Source organism: Rana temporaria, chromosome 6 (genome assembly GCF_905171775.1).
Source record: "Rana temporaria chromosome 6, aRanTem1.1, whole genome shotgun sequence".
Lineage (NCBI taxonomy): Eukaryota > Metazoa > Chordata > Amphibia > Anura > Ranidae > Rana > Rana temporaria.
This window is the reverse complement of record NC_053494.1, coordinates 169,252,133-169,274,735: the sequence shown is the minus strand read 5'-3', so window position 1 is coordinate 169,274,735 and position 22,603 is coordinate 169,252,133. Positions and strand designations below refer to the sequence as shown.

The following is a 22,603-nucleotide window of genomic DNA, read 5'->3' as shown; positions in this document are numbered from 1 at the left end:
TCAGCGCAAGGAGGAAAACAAAAGTTTACCAAGCTTTGTTTAGATCACTTGATAAGGGGCCGGGGACCAGCCCCTTACTCGGATCCATGATCACAGTGGGGACACGTGTAAAGGGGAGGATGTCTATTGACGTCCTCCCAGCAATTGGGATCTGCGCTGTAGCCGTCATTCGACTATAGCGTGGGCCCCTAGTGGTTAAACAAGCGAATTGGTTACTATGCATGGCTGCATCAGTTTTAGTAAATGTTACCCACTCAGTACAGTACATAGACTTGTATGGGTCACAACCCATTAAGCAGTACTAAGCACCTGTCTGGCCTTGAGTCTCCATTTTTGGAGTGTTTATAAAACGGTCTTGTCTGTTGTTTAACTGCTTAAATACCAGACACTTTTACCCCCTTCCTGCCCAGGCCAATTTTCATATTTCAGCACTGTTGCACTTTGAATGACAACTGCATGGTCAGCTTTCTTTTGGTGATCTTTAACCACTTGCTTACTGGGCACATAAACCCCCTTCGTTCCCAGGCGAAATTTCAGCTTCCGGCACTGCGTCGCTTTAACTGACATTTGTGCGACGTGGCTCCCAAACAAAATTGACGTCCTTTTCCCCACAAATAGAGCTTTATTTTGGTGGTATTTGATCACCTCTGCGGTTTTTATTTTTTGCGCTATAAACAAAAAAAGAGCGACAATTTAAAAAAAAAACTATATATTTTTTTTACTTGTTGCTATAATAAATCTCCCATTTTTTTTTTTTAAAAAAATTTTTCTCAGTTAAGGCCGATACGTATTTTGACGTATTTTTGTAAAAAAAAAAAAATCGCAATAAGCGACTGGTTTGCGCAAAAGTTATAGCGCCTACAAAATGGAACGGAACTATGATTTTTTTTCATTATTTTTTTTTTTACTAGTAATGGCGGCAATCTGGGATTTTTATTGAGACTGCAATATTGCGGCGGACATATTGGACACTTTCGACACAAATTTGGGACCATTCACATTTATACAGCGATCAGTGCTATAAAAATGCACTAATTACTGTATAAATGTGACTGGCAGGGAAGGGGTTAACTGTGTAGCCTGGGTGTGTTCTAACTGTGTGGGGGGGAGGGGGGTGACTGGGGGAGGTGACCGATGCTGTGTCTATGTACAAGAGACACAGATCGATCTCCTCTAACAGCACGTGGAGCTCTGTGTTTACACACAGACCTCCACGTCCCTGCTGTTACCGGCTGTGTCACCGACGATCGCGGACATCGCGGCCGCCAGGTACCCGCATCGGGTCCCCAGCGATGCGGCGGCACAGTGGTTGCGCGCCCCCTAGTGGCACGCGCGGGTAATGCATTTCAAATGACGTCCACTTTGCACCTGAGAACCGCGCTGTTGACGTCTTTTGTCAATAGCGTGGGTCTCAAGTGGTTAATCGTCGCTGTTTTGTTTTTCAATTTTTTTTTACAAAATTTGACCAATTTATACTGCTACAATTCTTTGGTAAAAAAAAAAAAGTTAGTCTACAAGATATGGTGCCAATCATTGAAAATTAATCACACCTGATTTACTAATGGCCTCATTTCTTCAGGCCCTAATATGCCAAGACAGTCTAGATATCCAAACAACCCCCCTTTTTTTGGGGGGAAATTGTATAAAAAGGCATGGTGTGCTCCATTTTTTTGGAAAACTATAAACTTTTTTTAAATGCATTGCAGCAGCACAATGTGATTAAGGACACAGACTAGTGACAGTATGTCAATAGGGAAAATAGTAGTGGCCAGAGCAACACTCTACTACTTGGGAGGTGATTTGTTTTTGTACACAGATTTTCTTATAACTCTTGAATCTTCGTTTAAGGCATGGTCGGCGATAAAGCGCCACTATTTTTAGCAACACTATTCAGCCGCTAGTGGGGCAGTTTTACCCCCCCCCCCACTAGCGACCAAGAAAAGGTTAAACTACTGCAAAGGTGTGTAGCCGCAGTGTTCCATTGAGTTCAATGTGAAGGAGCGGTATAGACACCACTCCAAAGATGCGGCAAGCAGGACTTTTTTTTTTACTGTCCTGCTAGCGCACTGCTCGGGTCAGTTTGCAGGTGCTATTTTTAGCGCAATAGCACCTGTGAAAGGGGTCTTAAGCAACCATTTTTTCTGAATGAAAACTATTTATTCAGTGTTTACTATTGTGATTACCCACAGCTAATCACATGGTACAGATGGGCTGTGATTGGCCCTGTCTGTACCATGTGACCATTTGCAGAGCGCATCACAACAGTACACAGTGAATGGCATAAAACAAAGCCATTCATTGTGTACAATTGTCAGGTGATTGGCCAGCATAACAGAGCTCCTGCCAGGCCATCATATTACAATAAGCTGGACAGGAAGGGGTTAATATAATGCCAGATTTCAAAATGTAATGGTCTTATAAAGGAAATTACCTGCTACTACTTCCATCTTCACTTTCCAGTCGGCAGCCTTTTTCTGGATATGCTAAACAAACAATGTCCTTGTTAAAATGCAACAAATATTGTACACAGTTGTGTTGTAACACTTCTCATATCACAGTTGTGCATGCTTGGACGCACCAAGATAACTATAGCCTAATGCAAATCGTTTGCTTCAGTACTCGGAAAGATGATCTCTTTCAATAAGGACCCTACCTCTCGTGTAGATGTCTTATGTAGGGAATATACAGATGTCCTTGCCATTTGCAAAGCTGTCTTAAGAAATGTCATGTCCATACCTAATACAAAAAAAAAATGTCAAAGCACATCAGTGGACCTTGTACAGACAGCAATGTTAAAATCGGAACAGTCATCAGCATATACGGTTACACAAGTGTTTTTATTTCTATCCAAAGAACATGCAGGCTGGATTCACACTACCTCTGTTGCATTTAGCCCTAAACATTGTTAATTTGGTCGACTAAAATACAATTGAAACTTGATATCAAAATTACCATTAGTCTGTAGTGCGTGTTCTTACCTTAAAGGGACACTAAAGGCAAGATTTTTTTAGTTTAAAAATAACAAACATGTTATACTTACCTCCGCTGTGCAGTTCGTTTTGCACAGAGTGGCCCCGATCCGTGTCTTCTGGGGTCCCTCGGAGGCTGTCTCGGCTCCTCCTTGCAAAAGCTTTCCACGTTCATGCGAGCTCCCTCGCATGGTGGAAAGCTTTTGTGAGCGCGCTCCCGTGATACAGCGGCGGCCATAGCTGCCGACTGTATCACTCGGCCCCGCGTCATCCGCTGTGATTGACATCAGCGCCAGCCAATGGCTGCGCTGCTATCAATCCGCCCAGCCTAGTCAATCAACGGCCAGGCTGGGAACCGAACAGGATGACGAGAACGCGCATGGGACTTTCGAGGGGTGAGGTAAGTAAAACGGGGGAGGGGGGGTGGTGCTGTCAGATGTTTTTTTTTACCTCAATGCATAGGATGCATTAAGGTAAAAAAACTTTTACCTTTACAACCCCTTTAATACCATAAATAATAACATATTTGATTTCTTCATTCCAGCAGTATATAATGAGTTTGGAAATTGGAGAGAAATGCTTAAATACTCATCTAAATAGTCATCTAAAAATGTAATGGATGTAGTTAAATTGTATTGGAGTTTTTAAGCATTTCTCTCCAATTTCCAAACTCATTATATACTGCTGGAGTGAAAAATCGAATATGTTATTATTTATGGAATTGAGGTAAGACCACGCACTACAGACTAGTGTTAATTTTGACGTCAAATTTCAATGGAGTTTTAGTCGACCAAATACGGCTGAGGCCGGGTTCATACCGTCCCCGCATTTGGCTCACAGTGCGTGCTGGTTCACCAGTTCAGGTCCGATTTCAGCCTGAAATAGATCTTGAAACGCACCAAAAAAGGCACGCGTTTTTCCGGCGCACCGCACCCGCTGCAGAGATATGTGAACCGACTCCATAGAGAGTAAGTCACATTCTCCTGCTATGCAAATTAAATGCAGGGAAACGCGCATTTATTTCGCATAGGTGTGAACCTGGCCTAAAGCTACTTTTACACTGTGACGCATTACAGGCGCTATAATGCTAAAAATAGCGCCTTATTGAAAGAGAGACTCCTCTCCCTCCAATGTGAAAGCCTAAGGGTTTTCACATTGGAGCAGTGAGCTGGCAGGACAGTAAAAAAAAAAAAGTCCTGCAAGCCGCATCTTTGCAGCAGTGTATACTCCTAAAGCATCCCCTGCCCATTGAAATCATTGTGGGTGATTTTAACCCTTTTTCGCCCGCTAGCGCCACAAAAGACAGTAAAGTGCCTCTAACGCCTCAGTGTTAAAGTAGCCTAAAACTAAATCGAAATTTGCTGCCACAAAATTAACACTGGTTCTGAATAAATGCACTCAAGTTGTCTTTGTTTTTCTCAAATCGCCTTTCAGGATAATCTTGGAGCGAAGGGAGCGCCGCCTCTTTTACAGGAAACACACATAGCCTTTAAATCCCTCCTCATCCACCATGGCCTCAGTTATTGTGTTTCCTCCGCCATGGTGGAAGCAGCAGGGGAACCAGGGAGCTGCGTTTCTCTCCAAGGTTGGAGGGATAGGCTTTCCTTTTAATTTCTATTGCCTGGAGTGCAGTGAACATCCCACCCCACCTCAAACGGGGGGTGTTCTGGAGTCCCCAGTCTTGCCTGCTCATGAGCGAAGGACCCACAGGAGGCATGGCTCTGGTGGTCAGCGGCGTGTCTCGCATGTCTGTTCCGGGTGACGTCATGTCCGGTGATGCGGCTTCCTGTGGGGGCGTGGCGCGGCGCTCGTGGTTCTAAGTGCCTGGAACGCAGTGACTAGGGGTGGGTCCTCAGACCAGTGCTTCCGTTTCCAGCCCCGGTTTATGACAGCAGAAACCGGGAAATTTAAAAACCCAGCGTTTTTTTCCCACTGCATTCTCTACCAAAGATGGAGGAGAGATCAACAGCAATGGCGGAAGCAGGCACCGCAAGCACCGGTCAGGCCCAGGTAAGAGGGGTACAGTGGTGCATTTGATTCTGATCCTTATGGGCCTGTGGCTGCTTGGTCGGAAGTTACTTCTTTCTGACCCTGCAGTTTTGGATTAGGTGGTTGCTATTAATTTTTTTACACTGCTGGGGACACTTTATCTGTCTGGTGGTGGTCTATTGGCACTGGGTTTTGTTTTAGGTTAGAACATTAGGCGAGTTGTTTTTTTGTCTCGTTTCAGGAAAAAAAAAAAAACTATAGGCAAATCTAAACATTTAAATCCACGAAACCAGAGGAAGTGTCCCTCCTGCAAGAACCCTCTGAGGGATTCATGGCAAAAGGCAATGTGAAGGAAGAAGAAAGAGCCTCCAGATACAAAACTGTCCTTAGAGGACGTGGACAATTTGCTAAAAGCAAATTTACACTACTCTAGATATTCAAGAGTAGAAATTATCTGTCCACGATAAAATGTACCAGGATCTGGATGATTCCAAACATAGAGTGTTCCCAACCCATAGAGTCTTATCGGACACGATTAAAAAAGAATGGAAGGGACCTTTTCTTTCCAAGACCCTTAGGAGAAGGTTTCCTTTTGAAAATAAAGAGTCGGAGGTTTGGAACAAGAAACCAAGAATAGATGCTGCTTTCTCACAGGTTTCCCAATGTACAGACCTCGCTTTTGAGGACATGGGAGTATTGAAGGATGCAATGGACAAAAGGGCGGACTCCCTCCTTAAAAAGGCATGGGACTCCACATCAGCCAGTCTTAAACCTGCTATGGCCTCCACAGTGGTGGCTTGGAACCTAGAATGCTGTCAGACAACAGGACAGCGGTAGCTTACGTGCTCAAACAAGGGGAAACCAGGAGGCAGAGGTCTCATGGAACTAGCCAGTCAGTTATTATCCTGGGCGGAGCTAAATGTGACCTTATCAGCAGTCCATCTAAAAAGGATCTCAGAATCTGCTAGCGGACCTTCTAAGCAGAAGAAATGTGGTGGAGGCAGAGTGGAGTCTGAACCAGGAAATTTTCACCATGATTTCCAAAGAGTGGGGGCAACCTCAAGTAGACCCGTTTGCCAGTCAGCAAAATTCAAAGATTTGGAAATGTTTCTCTCTCCACAGAAGGGACCAGGCTGTAGGCACAGATGCTCTAGAACACCCATGGCATTACCAGCTGTGTTATGCCTTTTCCCCCTTTCCTCTAATCCCATTAGTCCTAAGAAAATTTAGGGAAAAAAATACCAACTTAATCCTGATCACTCCCAAAAGGCTTTGGTTTGCGACACTCCTAAACTTGGCTGCAAAACCTCCATGGAAATTACCATCCAGGAAGGACCTACTAACACAGGACTCTGTGAACCATCCGGAAGCAGACCGGCTACACCCAACTGCTTTGCTTCTGAGGAAGACCTCCAAAAAGCTAAATGGACTGTCCGATAAAGTAGTAAAGACCCTACTCTTTAGTAGAAAAGAGGTAACTCGGGCCATTTACGTAAAAGTGTGGAAGAAGTTCAACTCTTGGTGTTCTTCCAAAAGCCTTAAAGTTAAGAGTGTTGTTTCAGCATTGGAATTTCTCCATGAAGAAATGGAAAGGACTAGCAGCCAGCACCCTGAAAACCCAGGTGGCGGCTCTATGTAACGACGCCCCCGTTATTTACGCCCCCGTTCTGGGCATCGTGAGCGTCACTTCTGGTGCGCGGCATGTGCGTTCCACTCTGGAACGCGGAAGTGCGATCGCGTTAGTCGCAGCTCCTCCCCCTCCTACCCGGCGCTCTATTTGAACGCCCAGGACAGACAGCTAGGCGTTCCTCTATTTTGTTAGGACGCCAGCTGTCATCTGCAAATCTGCAGCCACAACCGGCACTCCTCTACAGGCCATCCCTCCACAGCCAGCAACCTGCTACAGGCCATCCCTGATCTGGACCACCAGGACCTCCAGCACCGTCAGTCAGCCACCACCTGAACCGCAAGTACACAGCCTGGCTAACCTGCCTAGTAGTCCTTGAATGCCTAAGGACTGTGCTATCATTACCAAGTAATGTGGAAACCTCACATGCCTGCTCAGTAGTTTCCTCATGCCTGTGATCTGTGCTTGTCTTGCCTTGTATTACTGGAAGTCTTTCATGCCTGCTGACTAGTTCTCACATACCTCTGATCTGTACTATTCATACCAAGTGTTTCAAGAAGCCTTTCATGCACGCTCATAGCCCTTACTAGCCTTGTGACGCTTATGAAGGAATAAGTGTCAATCACTCCTCTGAGGCTGTGATGACTGAACCCTAACTCTCTACACTGATTGAGAGTGAAACCTGGGTTCAAACCTGAGAAGCCTCCGCAGTTGTGATCCACACATTTAGAACCCAGATAGGCGTGTCGTGACACTTTATTTTGAAAAATCTCTGTCCAGAGAAGCTTTAATTTCTAGATTCTTTAGGGCACTTGCTCGGAACAGGCCTGTAGCCCTCAAAGTTTTTCCCAGTAGGGGACTTGTCTATTGTTTTGCAGGGTCTCACGGGAGCTCCATTTGTACTTTTACAAGATACATCCTTAAAAAGTTTAGTTCTCAAAACAATTTTTTTAGTTGCCATTACATCGGCAAGACGAGTCAGTGAGCTCCAGGCTCTGGAAATACAGAACCTTTTCTTAGAGTCTTTTCAGACTGGGTGATCCTCCAAACAAATCCCGCCTTCCTACCGAAAGTGTCTTCAACTTTTCATCAGTCACAAGAAATAATCCTACCCACTTTCTCCTCAGCTCCTATCAATGCAGGAGAAGAAGCTTTCCATACACTGGATGTGGGATGATGCCTGCTACAGTTTCTTTCAGTTACTAAGAAGTTCAGGAAATCAAACGCTCTCTTTGTAGTATTCTCAGGTCCCCGTAAAGGGGAGAAAGCTTCTAAAAGTACGTTGGGTGGATGGCTTTGAAAAGCAATTACAGAGGCCTATCAAGCTAAAGGAGAAGTACCTCCCTCAGGTATTGCTGCTCACTCAACGGCAGCTTCCTGGGCCGAAAGGGCCGGTGCTACGCCTGATCAAATTTGCAAGGCTGCCACTTGGTCCAACTACTCAACATTTTTCCGGCACTATAGGTTGGACTTACTGTCCACCGCAGATCAAGCCTTCGGCAGGAAGGTACTGCAGGCAATAGTCCCACCCTAGGGTAAGTTACTCGGTTATCCTCTCCAAAGTTGCCCTGAAAGGCGATTTGAGAAAGGCCTAGTTAGACTTACTGGCGACGGCATTTCTAAGAGCCTTTCAGGACAACCGCTATTTCCCTCCCTACTATATCTTAGTATTGGTTAAGTGTATCATAGTTTTTGTAGTTCTTGTGTGCTTTGTTTTCCAGTTTGATGGAGACCACACAATAACTGAGGCCATGGTGGAAGAGGAGGGATTTAAAGGCTACGTGCGTTTCCTGTAAAAGAGGCAGAGCTGCGTTCTCTACAAGGTTGTCCTTAAAGGCTCTTAGAAATACAATTTTTATTTATTTTTTCTTTCTTCATGTGTGCTGTAAATTCGATGCAGCATGTTCCATCGTCAACCAGCATACAAACAACATGTTAGTGTGAACTGGGCTTGTTGGATTGTTTTTGCATTGGGCCTGTGTTGAGCAATGCAGCCCAACCCGCATGGTGTGAATGGGGCTCACTGTTAACCTTACCTAAAGAACTTGTATTTTTGTTTGGAGAATCCAGTAGGTGTCGGTGACACTACTACTGAGCAAGCATTCCAGAAAATTCAGTACATGGTGTCCCCAAAACAGAAGTTTGGAGAATCTCCTTCAACACGGAACGGTTTACTCAAGACTTTGTAGTTTTATCCTATTGGGACCTACAAACACTTCCTGTGCTATTGCAGAACGTGCTTCTCTATGTGGCATGCATGCCTAGCACTAAGAAAAAACCCTGACAGATTCCAACGCTTACCCATTATTTAAATCTGAAATACTGTGTATCCAGAAAATATTTACAGTGCTTCACTTTTTCCACATTTTGTTATGTTACAACCTTATTCCAAAAGGGATTTAATTCATTATTTTCCTCAAAATTCTACAAACAATACCCCATATTGAGAACGTGAATCACATGTACATAAAATTAATCACAGCCTTTGCCACAACACTAAGGCCCCTTTCAGACTGGGGCGGGAGCTGCGGTGGCGGTATAACGCCGCTAAAAATAGCGGCGCTATACCGCCGGAATTTCCGCGGGTATCAGCCGCTAACGGTATGGTATTAACCCCCGCTAGCGGCCGATAAAGAGTTAATACCGCCCGCAATGCGCCTCTATAGAGGCGCATTGTGGGCGGTATTGCCGCGGTTTACCATTGTTTTCATGTATACCGCTCCAAAGATGCTGCTGACAGGAGATTTTTGTCTCCCGCCAGCGCATCGCCTCAATGTGAAAGCCCTCGGGCTTTCACATTGAGTGTGCAGTGAAGGAGTTTTTCAGGCGCGATAGCAGCACTATTTTTAGCGCTGTACCGCCTGAAAAACTCCTCAATGTGAAAGGGGCCTTAAAATTGAGCTCAGGTATATCCTGTTTACACTGCTCATCCTTGAGATGTGTCTATAACTTGATTGGAGTCCACCTGTGGTAAATTCAGTTGATTAGACATGATTTGGAAAGGCACACACTTGTCTATATAAAGGTCCCACAGTTAACAGTGCATGTCAGAGCACAAACCAAGCCATTGTCTGTAGACCTCTGAGACAGAATTGTATGGAGGCACAGATCTGGGGAAGGGTACAGAAACATTTCTGCTGAATTGAAGGTCCCAATGAGCACAGTGGCCTCCATCATCTGTAAAATGGAAGAAGTTTGGAAGCCCCAGAACTCTTCCTAGAATGGGCTGCCCGGTCAAACTGTGCGATCGGAGAGAAGGGCCTTAGTCAGGAAGGTAACCAAGAACCGGATGGTCACTCCAGCTCCAGCGTTACTCTGTGGAGAGAGGAGAACCTTCCAGAAGAAAAACCATCTCTGCAGCACTCCACCAATCAGGCCTGTATGGCACTGTGACCAGGCAGAAGCCACTCCTCAGTAAAAGGCACATGAGAGCCCACCTGGAGTTTGCCAAAGGGCACCTGAAGCACTCTCAGACCACGAGAAACTAAATTCTCTGGTCTGTTGAAATAAAGATTGAACACTTGGCCTGAATGGAAGCGTTAGGTCTGGAGGGAATCGGGCACCGCTCCTCATCTGGCCAATACCATCCCTACAGTGAAGCATGGTGGTGTGGAAATGTTTTTTTATTGGCAAGAACTGGGAGATTAGGCAGGATTGAGGCCCAGCAATGTACAGAGACATCCTTGATAAAAACCTGCTCTGGACCTCAAACTGGGGGCGAAGGTTCATCTTCCAACAGGACAATGACCCCAAGCACACAGCCAAGATAACAAAGGAGTGGCTACGGGACAACTCTATGAATATCCTTGATGGGCCCAGCCACAGCCCAGACTTGAACATCTCTGCAGAGATCTGAAAATGGCTGTGCACCGACGCTCCCCATCCAACCTGATGGAGCTTGAGAGGTCCTGCAAAGAAGAATGGGAGAAACTGCCCAAAAATAGGTGTGCCAAGCATGTAGCATCATACTCAAAAAGACTTAAGGCTGTAATTGGGGCCAAAGGTCCTTCAACAAAGTATTAAGCAAAGGCTGTGAATAATTACATACATGTGATTTGTTTCTTTTTTTTTTCTTTTTTATACTTTTAATAAACGTGCAAAGATTTCAAACATACTTCTTTCACGTTGTCATTATGGGGTATGGTTTGTTTGTGGGGGGCAGTTAGTTGCAGCCGCGCTGTCCCAGCTCCTAAGGGAGGTCTCTGTCAGCTGGTCCATTTGATCAGGGGCCCTAGGGCAAATAGTGGGTGTGGGAACCTGGGGGAGCTCACTAGCTGGGGAGTCCTTTTATGAAGGTCTTAGGGGGTAACTTTGGTGTGTAGGGGGGGAGGGGCACTCCCGAGTGAAGATGGACACTGTGGTAAATATCATGTACACCTTGTGATGTCGTTTGCACCTATTCAATAAAGAAACAGGAAATAGCTTGTGGGTGTTCACTTTTTTTTCTTTTGGATGATTATTTGCTGTGTGAATACACTCTGCCCCTATAATCTGGGCAGCACCCCATATCAATTATTGATCATTCAGGCACCCAGTCCCTTTTCTTTTATACAACTGATAATAGTCCATATTACTTATCCATTCTTTTTTTAAATGTAAAACAATGCTTTTTTTTTTTTTTTTTTTTATAACCATTTTTCAAACATACAACCATACCTTTATTATGTTTAGTTCCAAAAGGAGGATTCATTATCACCGTGTCCACAGCTTTCACCAGACAGTGAGCCGGCAATGAGCAGATATCACACTGAACTAGGTCAATATTTGGAAGTTCAAACTCATCAGCATTGGTTCTGAATATTTCCAAAGCATCTTCGTCTACGTCAAATCCTATGCATAAACTGCAGGACATAGGATGATGTCAGAACTTTGTTTAATGGACACAAGACCAGAAATAGTTTAAAGGTGGTGTAAGAGTAACGACAATGTGCTTTTTATTAATGAAAACATAGGTATAGTCAAAACGTTCTTTGGATTTGGATAAAATAGCAAAGGGTTATAACCAGTGTTGCAAGTAACAGCGTTTAAATAGACGCCGTTACGTAACGATTGGCCTCTTGCCGGTAACTAGTAATCTACCTGATTACTTTTACCCTCTCGGCAACGCCGTTCCCACTACATGGGTGGCGTTACCGAGATTACCGATACTGAGCATTTGCGGGAGTACTTGTACTCCCGCAAATGCCCCTGATGCCAGATCCGATACTACCGCATACTTGTATTCCCGCATACCGCAACCTCGCCTAGTTAATCAGCGTGCGGGGAACATTAAAGCTTTCATTTGAATAGCTGTGTTCCGCGCCGCGTATAGACACTCCCCCTTGCTCGGGATTGGACGGGTGATCTGTCTATCAAAGTGCAGATTACACGTCCATACCGAGCAAGGGGGAGTGTCTATACGCGGCATGGAACACACAGCTATTCAAATGAAAGTTGTAATGTTCCCCGCACGTTGATTAACTAGGCAGCGGCGGCATCTAGGTATGGGGGCACATGGCTGCATCTGTGGGGGGACATGGCTGCATCTGTGGATGGACATGGCTGTATTTGGGGACACATTGAAAAAAAAGTATCGGGATTCGGTATCGTCGAGTACTTGAAAAAAAAGTATGGGTCCTAAAAAAGTGGTATCGGGACAACCTTTAAAATCCTTTCTAGATTTCTAGGTTTGGTATAGATTTTAAAAAAACATGCCCTGCAGTAGAAAAGTCACACAAAGAAAAAAAAGGCATATGATTAACCGTAATTGCATTGTAGAATATAAAAAAAAAAATCTCAGTTACTTTGCCGAGTAGCTAGTTACTTTGCCAATAAAGTAACTGAGTCACTAACTCAATTACTTTTTCGGACAAGTAACTTGTAACTGTAACTAATTACCTTTTTAAAGGAAGATGAGCAACACTGGTTATAACCCCTGCCTGGTTATTTTTTTTTGTAGCCTGCATACCATTGTGGAACTTTCCCTTCACTTTTTGCCACAGAGACCCAACAGGAAGTTCCCAAAGCGAAGGGCATTCCCTTCTTAGACAGTTTCCCCCCACCTCTTGTTTTGGGGACTATGCTATTGTTTTAGATTTCTCCACTCCCTTTTCATTTCTTACTTTGTACAAAAGAGTGGCAAGTCTCCCCAATGGGGACTCGGCAATCAAAACTTGACAGGTCATCTAAAGCAGTGGTCATTAACCCTGTCCTCAGGACCCTCTAACAGGCCAGGTTTGCAAGATAACTGAAATACATCACAGGTGATATCATTTGCTGTTCAGTGATTGCAGTATTCTAGACTGCATCTCCCCAAGGTAATACATAAAATGTGGCCTGTTAGTGGGTCCTGAGGACAAGGTTGATGACCACTTATCTAACCCATAAGGTTTACCCACTCTATCCAAAATAAAACAAAAAGGGGATGTGCCTAAAAGTTTAATCTGCTTTTATTTTGCCTTCCTTGCACCTCCCCCTTCCCCAATATGCTAATTATTTATATTAATGAAACCCGTTTTCATTACAAATCTTATTTTAGACGCAGTGATGTTATCACTATGTTTCTGTGCTTCTCTATGAAATATGCGCAGATTGGTGATGTCAGTCTAAAGGGAGTGTGCATTTCTAGGCAGGCTGGATCTGCATGCAGGCCTTCTAAAGCTGGCCAGCAGGGACGGGACCATTTTTGATTAATCTATGACCAGGCCGGTTAGACAGAATTCGATCTCTCAATCAACTTCTGTACAACCAGCCTGTTGGAAAATTTTCATTCAATCAATGCAGCAGGCAATAGCCGGCAGTGCTGATTAGTGTATGCCGACGGCAGTAAAACCTTCTCACTGTCAGAATATACTAGCTCCGCAGGAGGGATTCATTCTCATTCAAAGTGCCGGTTGAACGAAAGATAATGAATCATGTATGGGCTGCATTAGCTAACATGTAATGCTGAGCCTCCATGATGGAAAGAACCGGAAATTGAATGAAGAAAAGGAAAGCCAGGCAGAGGAGGAAAGAACTAGATATAGCTGGATGTCCTCTAGCCCAGAGGTGAAGTGTGTTCTGATTTGAAAAAGGTTCACAAGCGGAGGAAGCAATTTTAGCACAGAAGAGGAGGCCATACAACTGGACTTCAGATTTCAGAGCAAAATCAGAAAGAGAACAATAAAAAAAAAAAAAAAAAAAATATGTTGATGGTTTACTGCAGGTCAGAACATACATTTGTACTAAACATGTTGTTCACTAAACCCTAATATGCCACTTTAGAGGAAGAAAGCTCACTAAACAGGTTATACTCACCCAGCACCCAACATAGCCGCTCCAATACTCAACACCCCACATCCACAGCCAAGATCTGCAACCACTTTGTCTTCGATATCACCAAACGTGTTATGGATCGTGTACAGCATACACGCTGAAATGACATGAATGAAATACACAAGATCAAATCACACCCATTCTACACTTTTTGTAGCTGCTGACTTTTAATAAACACAGAAATGGGTGGAACTCCGCTTTAAAAGACTTGGTGAACCTGTACACATGTGACTATTTACCTTTATAGTCAAACTACACTATATTACCAAAAGTATTGGGACACCTGCCTTTACACGCACATATAGGTAGATTCACAAAAAGTTAGGCCGGCTTATCAGTAGATAAGCGACCTAACTCAGAATCTACGCCGACCTAAGTTTAAGCGTATGCTCAAACAGAGATACGCTTAAACCTATCTAAGATACGACGGCTTGCGCCGTCCTATCTTAGATTGCAATATTTTGGATGGCCACTAGGTGGCGATTCCATTGCGGTCGGCGTAGAATATGTAAAGGGGATACGCCGATTCACGAAACGTACGCCAGGCTGACGCAGTACTTTTACGCCGTTTACGTAAGAGATAGTCCGCGTAAAGTTAGAGCTAGGCTCTAGTGGAATAGCAATGTCAAGTATGGCCGCCGTTCCCGCCGCGAAATTCGAAATTTTTACGTTGTTTGCGTAAGTCGTCCGCGAATCGGGATTTACGTCATTTACGTCCACGTCAAAATAAATAGGCCCGTACGGCGTACTTAGTCGCAATGCGCACTGGGAAATGTAGGCGCCCGGCGCATGCGCAGTAGCCAAAGAACGTAAAAAAAGTGAGGTCAAGCCTCATTGCCATTAAAGACGCCCCCCTCCAACCCATTTGAATTAGGCGCCCTTACGCCAGCCGCGTTTACACTACACCGCCCTAAGTAAGGAGGTAAGTGCCTTGAGAATCATGTACTTGCCTCTCTTACTTAAGGCGGCGTAGTGTAAACACGCTAGGCTAAGCCGTCTTAAAATTGCGCGCCCGTACCTGAATCTACCCAATGAACTTTAATGGCATCCCAGTCTTAGTCTGTAGGGTTCAATATTGAGTTGGACCACCCTTTGCAGCTATAACAGCTTCAACTGTTCTGCGAAGACTGTCCACAAGGTTTTGAAGAGTCTCAGCTCTAATTCATCTCAAAGGTGCGCTATTGGGTTGAGATTAGGACTCTATGCAGGCCAGTCAAGGTTCCTCCACCCCAAACTCACTCATTCATGTCTTTATGGACCTTGCTTTGTGCACTGGTCCAAATCATTTGGTGAAGAAGGGGGGGGGGGGATTATGGTGTGGGTTTTGTTTTTCAGGGGTTGGACTTGGCCCCTGTATAAATGGCCTTACATTCAAATCAATGGGCTGAAATCATGCCCAAGTCAAACAAAAGTAGTGCAGAAACCTTTTTTTTTTTTTTATAATTCTTTATTTTATATATCTTTTTTCTCTTTTCCTCTGTTCCTTCCACAAACATATAACAACAGGTACAGCTTTTACAATATCTTCACCATTATAACATTCATTGAAATCTTCACCTTAACATCTCATGAACTCTATGTTACAGCCTCCTATTTTATTTCTAATCTCCTCTATACTGGCCAAGGTCCCCTATCCTTCATGGCCCCACGATCTTCATCTACCATCCTCGGAGAGGTACCCTGAGCCCGAGGAAATATTAATCACCCACCCTGAATCCTCCCTCCCCACCCCAAAAAAAAAAAAAAAAAATCCGTTCAGCCCTGGTCTCTCCCCCTTCCCCCCCCTATAAGCTCCGCTCCCTATATTCAATGTATGGAGTTGAAGTCCTCCAATAAATCTCCTCTCGTTCCTGTATTCCCATTGTGAGGTTTTCCATCATCTGTATCTCATTTATTCTGCTAAGCCATTGCAGTTTTGTTGGGGAGGCGGTACTCTTCCATAGGATTGGTATGCACGCCTTTGCGGCTGTTATAAGATGGCGTAGTAGGGATTGTTTATAGTTTTCCATTGATATGGGAACAGAAACCTTTTTCAAAGCGGGACCGACAAAAGTCAGACCAGTGAAGATGGCTCTCACAGGGAACCCTTGATTTTGACATATCATGCCACTTCTGCTCTCGAAGTCGGAGAGTATGTCGTACCAGTGTGAACCGGCCCTTAGGAACACGTTACACTTTTTTTTATTGAGTAAGAGGTAATGTGTTCATATGTGCACCTGCTTTCTGATCGCACCGATAGTGGGTAGAATGCTTTGCACTTTTTTTTCCCTGAAAAAACATGTGCACGTTTTTTTAGAAGGTGAACCTAGTCTTTACAAGAGCCCCTTTTACAATATAAAAGAAGAAAATAAGAATTAAGGCCATTTATACGGTAGTGCAGCCCTAGGGGTCACCATACACATTACAATCTGGCCGTACAATACTTGTAAAATCTATTTTAAACCTACATAAAGTACCGTATTTATCGGGGTATAGCGCGCGCCGGCGTATAACGCGCACCCCAAGTTTAGAAGGGAAGTTTAAGGAAAAAAATTACATTTTGGATGTCTTGCCCAACGTCCATCAGCGGCCTTGTCCGGCATAGCGGCCTTGCGCGGGGTCGGTCCAGCATTGTCGGTGTCCGTCTGCTGTCATGCCCGTCTGCCTTGTCTGGCATCCGTCTGCGGCCTTGCGCAGGGTCCGTCTAGCCTTGTCGGTGTCCGTCTGCTGTCTTGCCTGGCGTCCGTCTGTTTGAGTTTGGCGCCTCGGTCGAGCTGTGCAGAGCCGGATTTCCGGTGTGTTCAGCTCCTCTCGCGTGGCCGAGCCGAGTGCCCAGTATACTCGGGTCAGTCTTTGTCGGCGGCGCTCTGAGACAGCCGACAAAGACAGGATCAGCGTATAACGCGCACCCACAATTTTAAGGGGAAAAAAAGTGCGTGTTATACACTGATATATAGGGTACTTAATATGAGGACAGGGACCTAAACTATTCAATCAATCTGTATCCAAACAGACCTTGCATTACATGGAAGAGATTGTACAAGCAGATTGTAACTTGTAGGGTGAGCTTACGCTTTGAGTTGGACAATGTTTAGTAGGTTGATGCTGTGTGGACTGTTTTTGGGGTTACACTGGACAACTTTGAGCCAACCATGTACTTGCACATCATATGGTACAAATAAATTCCAGGTAATACAAGCTGATCAGGAATATAACAAGGATGTATTTCTGGACAGCCCCACTCTGAACAATTGTAGCCTTTATTAAAATTCGGACAGCACTACAAGCCACAGCAAACAAACAAAACTTGGACAGCTGACGCGTTTCACACTGTATCTAGTGTTTAGTCATAGCTGACTGAACATTACAAGTCACAAGTGAGTGACACCATCCACTAACCTGCTATATGTGGTCTGGTAGGATACTGCTCCAGGAGTAGTTTTGGGTTTTCAAAGGTATCAACCTGTTGAAGGCAGCTCTCTAACTCTTTAAGCTTCATCTCTAAAAGGAAAGTGAGTAAAATAAATATAGCAAATGAAACAATAACACGTTACTTTTTTCCAAAGGGGAATATTTTAAAGTGTGCATCAAACAACTCACTAGGTGCTAAGGAGACAAGAAGACTTATTCATTAAAGCAGGGCTTGGCAAATTTGCTTGGAATCTAGGAGCCAGCTAAAAAAGTTAGGAGCCAGGAACGTGCAGAAGCGAACGCATACGTGAGTAGCACCAGCATATAAAAGCGGTGTTCAAACCAAACATGTGAGGTATCGCTGCGATTGTTAGAGCGAGAGCAATAATTCTAGCCCTAGACCTCCTCTGTAACTCAAAACATGCAACCTGTAGAATTTTTTTTAAACATCGCCTATGGAGATTTTAAAGGGTAAAAGATTGTTGCCATTCCACGAGCGAGCACAATTTTTAAAGCGTAACATGTTGGGTATCAATTTACTCGGCGTAACATTATCTTTCACAATATAAAAAAAAATGGGCTAACTTCACTGGTGTCTTATTTTTTAATAAAAAAAAAAGTGTATTTTTTCCCAAAAAAGTGCTCTTGTAAGACCGCTGTGCAAATACGGTGTGACAGAAAGTATTGCAACAACCGCCATTTTATTCTCTAGGGTGTTAGAATAAAAAAAAATATATAATGTTTGGGGGTTCTAATTAGAGGGAAGAAGATGACAGTGAAAACAGACAGGGGAAACTCCATTAGCATTGCTGGTTGTCTTGTCATACCAACAGCCACCATAAGATGGTGCCAGATCACAGAAGGAACCATAGACCTGCAGAAGGCCGCAAACCCGTAGCCTCAATTACCGGCCCGTGCGGCAATTGCGACCTGGCGCCCTGGGTTTTGTTGAACCCTGCATTAAAGACATTTTATTCTTAAAACAACCCTATTGCAACTCAAAAATATTAAAACAAAACCCCACTTATAAAAAGGAGAAGCTTTAGGCAACCTTTAACACAAGAGGTCCGGTAGAATCCGGCTTTTTGTTTTTCAACCAGACCCAATCTGACCCTCCATTCTCCTCTTTTGGTAGTCAGATGTAAACGGACTTGTGTCAGTTTACACCCAGCAACCTCTAGGTCCAATCCGATCTGGCCAAAAAAATACAGAAGAGGATTCATTCCCTTCTGTTTGGCTTGATCGGGTCGTAAACGGATAGCTGGTCTTTTAACTTGTATACTATATATATGTATTTTTTTATAAACAGAGTTTAGTGTCACTTTAATTCAAAATTTAAGCAGAGTGGATCAGAGCAAAGGGGACGTATAATTTAGCAAATAATCTTACTGTGAGGATTCTTTTTTTCTTCCACCTAAAATATATCTTTCAGAAACCCCAAATGCTAGAAATCCACTTTGTGTGTGCCAAAGGCCTTTAGAAAAATGTACCTACCTGTACAGGGTGCAAAGCTGTGGGAGGGACTCAGCAGGCTCAACCCACTACAGGGTTCCTGCAGAAAACGGTAAGACCAGTCACCTGGCACAAGCAGAGAGAGCAGAAATGACCAGTCTTTATCACAGGAAGCTCTTTATAATGGATTACTGCACAGATCTGGAAGAAATACACAAAGCACCAAGGTTCAGGTAATAATTAGGCGATGCTTAAATCAGAGACAGCTCAAACATAAAACTAAAAGCAAACCGTGTTTAGTTTTGGATAGCGTGGAAAGGGATTAGAACGCCTGTCAGGTTTTAATTGTTGACTATGCCCCCTTTAGGAAGATTTACACGCTCTGTCTTGTTTCATGTTTAAAATGAGAAAGAAATTCAAAACTTTGGGCTGTCCCCAGAACAGGAACAAAGGGGAAATCTTCCAATGGGGACACTAGTTATGGTGATCGCCAATGATTCCTTCACTTACTGTTTTGGCTATGAAACAGGAAGTGAAGGGAAATCTCCCCAATGGGATGCAAATCAAACAACAAAAACAAACACCTGATGGGGCTTATAAACCTCCCTTACTCTATCACTTGCTGACTGCCCTATAGCAGTTTTACTGTCAGCTGTGCATCGGATCACGTGTATACATACGCGATCTGTCTCTTCTGGGTAGTGGGCAGGAATGCACGCCACAGGCAGCTTGCTACCACTGTGATTATACAGCGGGTACCATAGACTCGATGTCCACCGGCACATGCCAATCATTCTGTACAGAGGCAGAATGGCAGTCTGCCTACGTAAACAAGGCAGATTGACGTTCTGTCAGTAGGGAAGGCATGGATCCTGTGTTCCTGCCTTTGCCCAGTAAAATCACCTCCTACACAGTACACAAGTATAGCTCCTGGTTACTTCAAAGTACCGTTGCTATTTAAATCTAGAGGGAGATCAGAGTGTAGTTAAACTCTGATCTGGTTAAACTGTTCAAATTGGGTCTCTGTCTCAGCTTGCCTGTGCTGTGGGCTCATTCTGTTGTGCTTGGGTGTTCTTCCCACCCCAGTGCAGTAGATGGCAGCAGTGGAGTCAAGGTTTGGGTGCTCTTTCCCAGCAGCCAATCAGGAGGGTTGAGCCTTGCTATGCATGCTGGGGGAGGGTATTTATGGGGCAGACGCCATTAGTTGTGGGTCCTTCTTCAAGTGCGGCATCCACCTTTAGGGTGTCTGAACCACGGCGACCCGGCGTTATGGCCTACTGGGCCGGGGCGCACGTGCCACATGGAGTTCCTGGTTCTGGGACCAGGCTGGTCCGGAACATTTAAGTCGTGGCCGGGAGCCCAGTGGTCGACTGGGTTCCCAATTCTGAAGATCCCAAGCGGTATAGCCGTTTGGTGGGGAGTCCAACTGAGGAGAGCCAATGAAAGGCTGGTGATCCAATAGGGTCTCGACAATCCACCGGGGATCGAGGTATCCGGACACTGAGAGGCTGGTCACCTGTCAGTCGGTACCTGAAGGCAATTTGAAGGAGATCCAGGCGTAATTTCACCAAGGAGGTTTATCTCCATAATCACAATCAGGAGGGCCTGTGGCAGAGGTTTCTCACTGAATTCATTTCAGGAGGGTCTGTGGCAGAGACTTTTCCTCAAAGGTTCGAGTGATACTCTGGATGGCAGGTCAGTGAGAGAGGCCTGTCCAGGTACGCTATTCCACTCAGGCAGAAGTGGCGCAAAAAGTGTTACACGTGGGAGCAGGACTGTTTCCCTATACTACGCCTGAATTTGCTATTCTCCTTCTTCTTTCAACTCTACCTTCTTCACCACAAGTTTTATTTTTTTTACCCGGCTGGGTAATAAAGAGCACAGCAAAAGACACTTGTTGCGGACATTTCGTTACTACTGCTATATGCACCATACACCCCTAGGAATTGGGAGAGTCACCCAAAACAACCAGCAGCTCCTCCGGGGGTAGTGCTACACAAGCATTGGTTAGGCACACAATTAACCCTTTGATTGCCCCTGATGTTACCCCCTTCCCAGCCAGTTTCGTTAGTTCAGTGACGGTGCATTTTTTTTAAGCACTGATCAGTGTATTAGTGTCACTGGTCCCCCCAAAAAAGTGCCAAATGTGTCCGATTTGTCCGCCGCAGTACCTCTATAAATCACTGATTGCCACCATTACTAGTAATAAAAATAAAAAAAATAAAAAGATACCATGAGCATATCCCATAGTTTGTAGACACCTATTGAGATTTTTTTTTTTTACCAAAAATATGTAGCAGAATACATATTGGCCTAAATTGATGAAGAAATTAACTCCTTGGAGCCCGGGCCATTGTCAAATGACGGCCACAAGGCGGCTCTACAGGTCCGGGAAAACATCTATTGATGTCCTCGGGCCTCCCGGCCACTGAGGGGCGCACAAGCCCGCTGCATCACTGGCGGCCGCAATGTCCACCAGATACCCATGCCAGGGACTTGGATCTCTGTGTGTAAACACAGAGATCCATGTCCTGTCAGGGAGAGGAGACCGATGGTGTATCCCTTGTACATAGGGACACAGATCGGTCACCTCCCCCAGTCAGTCCCCTCTCCCCACAGTAAGAATCACTTCCAGGTAACACATTTAACCCCTTGCTCGCCCCCTAGTGTTAACCCCTTCCCTGCCAGTCACATTTATACAGCAATCAGTGCATATTTATAGCACTGTTCGCTGTATAAATGTGAATGGTCCCAAAAATGTGTCAAAAGTGTCCGATGTGGCCGCCATAATATCGCAGTCCTGACAAAAAAAATAAAAAAAATCACAGATCACTGCCATTACTAGTAAAAATAAAAAATAAATTTAAACCAAAGTCATAATTCTATCCCCTATTTTGTAGGCACTATAACTTTTGCGCAAACCAATCACTATACGCTGATTGCGATTTTTTTTACCACAAATATGTGGAAGAATACATATCAGCCTAAACTGAGGAAAAAAATTGGGATATTTATTATTTATATATATTTATATAATTTTGTTTGGGAGCCACGTCGTACAACTGTCATTCAAAGCGTGACAGTGCTGAAAGCTGAAATTTCGCTTGGGCAGGAAGGGGGTATATGTGCCCAGTAAGCAAGTGGTTAATTTTTAATTTTATTGGAAGTGTTTATAGCAAAAAGTAAAAACATTTAATTTTTTTTTCAAAATTGTCAGTCGCAAAAAAAACCCCAAAAAATACAACCAAAAGAAATCTCTATTTGTGGGGGGGAAAAAGGGACTTATGTTTGGGTACAGCATTGCATGACCGTGCAATTGTCAGCTAAAGTAACGTTGTGCCGTATCGCAAAAAATGGCCTGGTCAGGAATAAGGATGAGCTCCGGCGTGTTCGCATAGAACACGTGCAAAGCCCACCAGGAAGTCGGCACCAGCGCTGCGCTAATCACAGCCAGGCAGACATTTCCCGATCTCTGCAGCCGAGCATCGGACAATGTCTCCCTGGCTGTGATTAGCGCAGCGCTGGTGCCGACTTCCTGACGGGCTCTGCACGCGTTCTATGCGAACACGCCGGAGCTCATCCTTAGTCAGGAAGGGGGTAAATCTTCCAGAGCTGAAGTGGTCACATATCACACACACACGCTACATGTGGATAGTATAATGTCACATGTAATCTCAGGTGACAGTGATGGGATGTGATCATCTTTATAAAACATCTACTGCCTATAAGAATAACATTATTACTATTTTCCATCAATCACACACAACCTACCACAACAGCCTCCAGCTGATCTCTCTATGCAGGGATACAATCCTACACAGGAAGTGGCTCACATCCACACGAGTCCTGTCCATCACTATAAATCTTCCTCCCACAAATACAA

The 22,603-nt window shown here is 44.5% G+C and overlaps 1 protein-coding gene across 2 annotated transcripts in view; it reads right to left on the bottom strand.

Moving 5' to 3' along the window:
• The window catches only part of METTL5 (methyltransferase like 5), a 25,877-nt gene extending 3,274 nt beyond the window's left edge, over positions 1-22,603 (bottom strand). Inside the window, exons 1-7 of one of the 2 annotated variants that reach the window (XM_040357785.1) lie at positions 22,492-22,603; positions 18,763-18,921; positions 17,257-17,358; positions 13,861-13,975; positions 11,242-11,426; positions 2,654-2,736; positions 2,432-2,483 (exon numbers count right to left, since the gene is read on the bottom strand). In XM_040357785.1, the coding sequence (XP_040213719.1) occupies positions 2,432-2,483; positions 2,654-2,736; positions 11,242-11,426; positions 13,861-13,975; positions 17,257-17,356 (535 nt within the window). In that variant the 5' untranslated portion in view covers positions 17,357-17,358; positions 18,763-18,921; positions 22,492-22,603. The remainder of the gene's footprint in view (positions 1-2,431; positions 2,484-2,653; positions 2,737-11,241; positions 11,427-13,860; positions 13,976-17,256; positions 17,359-18,762; positions 18,922-22,491) is intronic. The other variant, XM_040357786.1, reaches the window with a different exon arrangement.